The following is a 6,842-nucleotide window of genomic DNA, read 5'->3' as shown; positions in this document are numbered from 1 at the left end:
GCAGGAGAAGCCAGGAAACACTCAGTGTAGATATTTAGAAACTTATGAACCTAAAACATATCCTCCAGCCTACAGAAGAAAGGCTTTTAGAAGGTTCAAGCAGTAGAAATATTAATGCTGTTGCTTTATTTCTTCTTTGTCTCAAGTGGTCAAGTCTTGAGCTGTCAAAATTTTAACTATAACACACCTTTTTTTTTATGTTTCTTTTTAGACTTTATCTGATTTGGACAGCAAGTTGAAGTATATTACTGATGTTGTTAAGGTATGCACTTTTTCTTGCTCACTTTTTCCCCCAGCAGTGTATTGTCACATTTTTGTCATTTTTCATGACCGAGTTGTTGCTCTCCTGTAGCTGAATGCCTTTGATCAGAGGCATCTGGAGGATATCGACTTCGATGTACGTCTGTCAGCATTTCAGTCAATCACAGCCCACATCAAGGAAATGCAAACAGTGGATATTGACTTCCTGATCCCCGTGATGCACAACTGCTTCTATACCATCCAGGTTGGTGAATATTCCTTCTCTTGCTGTGTGCACCTTGTGTCTTTGATGAATCTAACTCCCAAACTATTTCCATTAACTGTTTTTTGGCACCATGGAACATTCAGAAAGCATATCTAGGTCTTCTCACAAACACTTGTTTTTAAGTTTTGTGTGTTTACCTTTTCATCTGTGTGTCCAGAAGGGCAAATGCAGTGCAGCACGCCTTTCTGTCAGTGAGCCCTGACACTCTTTGGTCAGTTTGTACTATATAAAAGGCATAGTACAGTCTTGAAAGGCTGATTTTCTATTTGTTGCAGCACATTCTGGTTGTGTGAGCCTGATGGTAAATCCAAAATGATTTTTCTTGATGAAAGAGGGGTGGGTATTAATTCAGGACTAGAATTTCCTGTAGGAAATTTCTCAAGTTTCTGGGCTTCTACAGGCCTTGTTATGCTTTGTTCAGTGCTACTGTTCAATCCAGGCTTTTGCGGAGAAAGAAGTGTCATATCCAGACTCATGTGATATCATTTCTTCTTCACTCAGCTAGGGGATATGGCTCTTAGTGACAATGCAAGCCTTTGCTTGACCAGTTTCATCCACCGACTGGCAGAAATTGACCACACAGAAGATGAGTACAAGGAGCTAATCCAGCACACTCTCTTGGAGTCTGTGAGAAGGGGTCTGAAGAGCAAGACTGAGGTAAGGCAATGCTGTCTGATCACACGTCTCCAGCTATCTTCAGGACACAAGGGTAATGAGACATTTTTTGGGTGAGTTCTCAAAGTGCCCTGCTGGGATAGGAAGTGCAGGTAACCACTATAAACTTACCCTTCACTTGATACCTTTCAAAAAATCTTAAAACTACAGAACTTAGGTCTCTTGTGTTTCTTTGGCATTTTTCAGCTTCTCTTAGTTGTAGCTCATTCTTTGGAGGAGAGACTAATTTCTATGCAGTCCATAATGTAGGTGTATTTGCTGTTACCAATGGATAGGACATGTTGGCCTGAAACACTTGTAAATGATGGCACTGTTGTTCTGAGGAGTGTACAGCAACCTCTCCAGGTGGCACTGAATGTTCACTGCTTGCTGTTTGCAGAGCATCCAGCATGACTACACATCACTGCTTTCCTGCCTCATTCAGACGTTCCCAGCAAATCCCGAATTCCGGGATTTGGTCCAGTTGACCAACCGCCATGATCCTGACATGGACTTCTTTGAGAACATGAAACACATGCAGGTAAAAGGCAGCAGACATTCCTTAGTGCCTCTCTCCCCCTGCCAAGCAAAAGCATCTTACTGTGGGGGTATGTTTTCCAAAGCATCTGTGTGTTGTCTACAGGGAAATTGAACCTGTGTGATTAGGTGCTGTTAAAAAAAAAAAAAAGGATGTGGGCATCATCACCAGTGATTGGGTATCAAAGCTGCTATCTAGAAATTTCTTGGGTTTATGATAGCCCACGGTCAGCAACAGTGTCCTGAGGATCCCTCTGACATAGGCAGGGAACAGGTAATCTTGTTTTTTTCTGTCCTGTTGCCAGCTACTCTCAGTCTGGAGACTCTGCAGCCTCTTCATTCACAGACCTTTGTAATATAAATGTTGCACAAAGCCTGGTCTCCCATTTTTGTTGCGGTATGAAATACGCGTTTCCCCTGCTTTGAGACATGTAATCTGAGAGATTCTTTGCTGCATCTGTAGTTATATGCAGTGTCTTAAGTTTTTTCCTTGTCATTATCTCAGGCCTTTGCATCTTGTATCAGTCACCTCCCTTGTCTGATACCTGAAGATAACACAGTCTTATGATTGTGAATTCACAAGGAAATACCCCATTGAGTTGGAAAATGTGTTGGCTTATGAAAGCCCAGAGACTGAAGGAAATGGACATGCTCATCCTTGGAAACAACCATAATATGTTTGTCATTACTTAAAACTGAGGCATTTTCAGAACTGCTGAGTGTACATCCTCTCTTGTGCTAGCTGTGACTCGCACCATCTCATTCACTGTCTCTCTCATGTTTGGCTCAGATCCACAGGAGGGCACGAGCTCTGAGGAAACTGGCCAAGCAGCTCACTGAAGAAAAGCTTGCGCTGTCTTCTAAATCCCTGCAGAACTACATCATGCCTTATGCCACAACTGCCATTTTTAGTGAAAAAATGCTTAAGGTAGGCGCTTTCAACTGAATGCATCCATTTGAATCTTTTCACCTTTCTTGCCTTAAAGGACTAACAACTTTAGAAGGCTGATAGGTTTGTGGGGTGAGTGAATGTTCCTCTTTCAGACAAAAGCACTGTGCTGCTTTTGGTGGCAGAAAGAGGGTTTGGAAAGTGCAGATGTGATCGGGGACTGATCCTGTATCTGTTACACCTGTCCTGTTTCTTGAAGATTGATTTCTTGATTGTTTGGAGGTGAGGGTTTTTTGGTTTGTTGCGGTTTTTTACCTGAGGTTATATTTGTCTGCATTTTACGTAATCACGTTGTTAATTTTTTCCCCTCTGCCTCCAAACTGGTCTCTTTCTGTTCCGTTGTGAGATTAGTTACTGCTTGGCAGCAGAGTGTGTGTGGTGGGGAATCTAGGCTGTGCCTAGTAACTGAGATGGGAATAAATACTGTTCTCTCTGGAGTTACAGGGGAACTGCAGGAATTGACTCCAAACATCTGAAACAAGTAGCAGCCTTGTATTAAAGTTTGAAGGGTGACATTTTGTTAGTCACTTTCCATACATTTTATTGAAAGTATATCCAGTGAAATTACTTGTAATGTCAGTGTGGATAGACTTTCTACTTGTGGCTTTGGAAGGCAAGGTTTCACACTTTGTAGCTCCCTGAACACTATCAGGAGAACAGCAGAGCTGCTTATGTCAGACCAAGTAAATGTCTAATTTGCTTACTGTCAGAAATATCCTTCTGAAGCTGAAACAGTTAGTGCTTAGGCACAGGACTCAGCTCCTGCAGCCATACAGACTGTGCCCATCAGTAGGGTGACTGAGTCGCTCTTTGACCACTGGGCAGTAAAATACATTGGTTGAAACTTTGGTGAAGAAACAAATATGTTTTATTTCACATCTGAAATGGGTTAACAATGCGTATTTACAGTGGTTTGGCATAGCCCAGCAGTATGCCCTGTGTCTGTGGTTGGATACCCTGACTGGTTCTTAGTTCTTTGCACAAATGAACCTACAGATTTAGTTATGTGATACAAGTTAAATGTGTGTAGAAATATTTGGAAGAAGTGGGTCTGGAGATCTGCTTGGTGAGCTGGATTTATTTTTTTTCACTTGGTGCTTGGGAGGAGATCTAAAAATGCTGAATCCCAAGCATCTCCACAAGACAGACATTACTTCAGGCTCTTGTTGCTTTGAGTAAAGGTTGCTTTGGACACATGTTCATCATAAATGCTAACAGCAACTGAATTTCTGTCTTCTGTGCAGCATGAAAATATGGTAACAGCCTCGGTTGAAGTTGTTGGAGCTGTCTGCCGACATCTTTCGTGGTCAGCATATTTGTACCACCTAAAGCATTTCATCCATGTCCTGCAAACAGGACAGATTGGTCCAAAGCTGGGAGTCAGGTAGGTACTGTTAGCAATGCTTCTCTAGGTTTCTCTAAAGACTGCTAAGGCAAAATTCAGTGTTTTGAGGAGCGTCACATGGATTTTAGCCTCTTCCCTGGTATGAGAGAAGGCTGAGGTGGCCTTATGCTAGTGAAAGTGGGCATGGCCTTGCAGCCTGCAGCTGGGAAGGATTAAGAGGTCATTACTTTCTCATACCATGTCTCACTGAGTGCATGCCAGTATTAGCAGCTTCTCCTTCTGTCAGGCTGTCCCCACTCCTGGAGCACCTCTGTTGCTCCAGTACCACTCTCTGTGAGGTTTCACAGTGAGCTAGGTCACAGGATGCATCTAGCTGAGAAGTAACCAACTTTTATTTTCCGCATTGTTTTTTCTAGGCCTCCTTATGGTACAGTGTCACTCAATCTGAAGTTTCCCAAGAGGCTTTTACAGGATTTTTCTGTTGTGTTTGTGTGTGTCTTCTTTTTGTGCAGAGGGCTGATCTTTCTTCATGTTTTCCTTCTGCAGCTTGTTAGAGACCGTGCTGGAAGCCTTTCACTTTGACCATGAAACACTTGAAAAGCAGCTTGTGGCCACTGACAACCAAGGTGAGCTCTCTGCTAGTAGAAACACTACTTCTAACTGCTCAAAGTGCAGCTAATCAGAGTTTTGTGTTTTACTCTTGAGGTCAGCTACTCCCAGCTTTTTTAAATGTGCATTTTGGAAGGTAATTTTGACTTGTTCTCCTCAGGAGCGATGCAGACTGTCCTCCTGTATGTTGACAAAGTGACAAGAGGTGGTTATCTTTACATTACAAGATGGTTATCTTTACATTACCTCTCCATCCCAGCCCTCCATAAGGCAAAACAGCCCAGGCTATGTTTATGCAAACCTGTGTGGCTCTCCAAGGTCTGCACCCACCCATGTGGCTGCTGACACATTTATTTTTTTTAGTCCTTGATATCAGCTGCTCTCATGGTTATCTGTAGCCTGAGAAGGGTGCTGCATGTCCTCACCTTGCCTCCACCACCATTTCATGGGAAGAAGTGGTATTTTTGGCTTCTTCACCATTGTGGTTACCTATCATGGGACCTATGGGATGATCTGAGTAAGGAGGAGGATATCTGACAGCTTTGCTTGTCAGTACCTCTTGCCTTGTGAAATTCTCAAATGTAAGTGAATGACAGTTCTCTAAGGTTCAAGCACACTGACCTTTTCTAAGCTGACTACAGAGTCCACACACAGTGTAATGTAGCCTTTGCTTTAAGCCTGGCCCTGAGGGGTGGTTGTCAGAAAGCAGCATGCCAAGACTTCTTTACCCAGTAAAATACTCTGATATTTATTGATGGTTTGCTGTTGCTGATGGTAGGTAGGAGCTTTGTCTACAACAGAGCCACCACAAGAGTCTTGATTATGGGCTCAATTTTTGTGATCTCCTGTATTTACCTGTGCTTTTGGCAATTACTTTGCAGAAGCTGCTGCCATGGACCTTGAGCCAGTGGTGGAGGCTGAAGAAGCCATGGAGCTGGAGCAGAGTGAAGGGGAAGAGGAGGCAGTTGAGGAAAAGAATGGGAAGAATCTCTCTGAAAAGCCAGCAGAACCTGAGCAATCAGCTGAGACATCTGAAAATGTTGAGCAAGTGACCAAACCTGTTTGTTTCTTACCCCGAAATAAAGAGGAGATGGAGTGTCTGATCAAACACATTCAAGACACAGTTACAGTCAACATCTTGCCTAAATTGCACAGGTGCATTGTTGCAAAGGTGAGTTTAAATTGGAAAGGTGTTTTGCAGGCCTGTGCTGCTGTTATCAAGGTTGGGGTACTGCTTCAGAGCCAGTGGAAATGCAACAAAAAAAAAAAAAAAAAAACATGGAACCGGAGAGAGACCACCTGAGAGCACAAAAAAGACTTCATGCCTTTTGTTGTGTAATGGAGTTTACTGACAGACCGTCTGGTCAGTAGGGGTGTGGTGTCTTTGCTTCCCTGCTGAGAACTGAACAAACAAGTGAAATGATTCACTTTACGCAGCCTGTTTAAGAGTTCTCAGCCACCTGCTAGCACCCAGCCTAGCTTCTGTATTGAAAACACAGGGATTCATCTCACCTGTCCTTTAGCTGTCTGGGTTTGTCCTGTAGTCAGCAGAGGATAGCAGCTTGCCTTATTGGCCTCTTCTGGGCTTTGTTGGAAAAAGCAGGATTTGTTTACGTATATTAAAAGTGCATTGTGTTTTGTTATCTTAAAAAGGTTAAAAGGGATGAGGAACACAAGCTTGTGAAATCCAATGTTGTGAATGATGACGAGGTAGTTCGTATTCCATTGGCTTTTGCAATGGTCAGGATGATGCAGAGTCTTCCCAAAGAAGTGATGGAAACCAACCTGCCAAGGTAAATCCCAGTGGGGCTCCTTAAATGCTGTTCATTGTGCTAGGAATGAGTGCAGGCACGTTTCTCAAGTTGTGGTTACATACAAGGCTAAATCCAAGGGGAACATCCTAAAAGTCCTTAAATACCTTTTTTTGGAAACTCCTTTGCCTAGTGACATTTCCCTCTGTCAGCATTTGACTTCTGTAAAGCTAAGTTTGAAAGGAACTTGGTAAATCCTTACATAAGAGCAGAGCTGTGAATCAAGGTGCAGAGGTAGTGTTGGTAGAGCTGGGGAAAGAATAATGTACAGAAGGTAAGGACAGTGAGTAAAACATGCTGAAGGACAACAGGTATGTGTGCCTGTAAAGCCTTTCTGTGAGGCAGCTTTGAATAGAGCAGCCTCCTTAACTAGCAGTGTAATTAGTTCTGCTCTGTTTGGAGGTGAACTGA

The 6,842-nt window shown here is 43.0% G+C and overlaps 1 protein-coding gene across 1 annotated transcript in view; it reads left to right on the top strand.

The window, feature by feature from the left end:
- The window catches only part of UTP20 (UTP20, small subunit (SSU) processome component, homolog (yeast)), a gene marked incomplete at its 5' end in the record, with an annotated part of 62,537 nt that overhangs the window by 38,260 nt on the left and 17,435 nt on the right, over positions 1–6,842 (top strand). The window contains 9 exons of the mRNA XM_009073960.1: positions 212–262; positions 353–505; positions 1,028–1,183; positions 1,581–1,721; positions 2,508–2,645; positions 3,911–4,050; positions 4,558–4,637; positions 5,502–5,791; positions 6,274–6,410. Of these exons, the coding sequence (XP_009072208.1) occupies positions 212–262; positions 353–505; positions 1,028–1,183; positions 1,581–1,721; positions 2,508–2,645; positions 3,911–4,050; positions 4,558–4,637; positions 5,502–5,791; positions 6,274–6,410 (1,286 nt within the window). The remainder of the gene's footprint in view (positions 1–211; positions 263–352; positions 506–1,027; positions 1,184–1,580; positions 1,722–2,507; positions 2,646–3,910; positions 4,051–4,557; positions 4,638–5,501; positions 5,792–6,273; positions 6,411–6,842) is intronic.

This window comes from Acanthisitta chloris, unplaced genomic scaffold (assembly GCF_000695815.1).
Source record: "Acanthisitta chloris isolate BGI_N310 unplaced genomic scaffold, ASM69581v1 scaffold13944, whole genome shotgun sequence".
Taxonomy (NCBI): domain Eukaryota; kingdom Metazoa; phylum Chordata; class Aves; order Passeriformes; family Acanthisittidae; genus Acanthisitta; species Acanthisitta chloris.
Note: the sequence above shows the minus strand (reverse complement) of the source record. Positions and strands in the feature narration are given on the sequence as shown.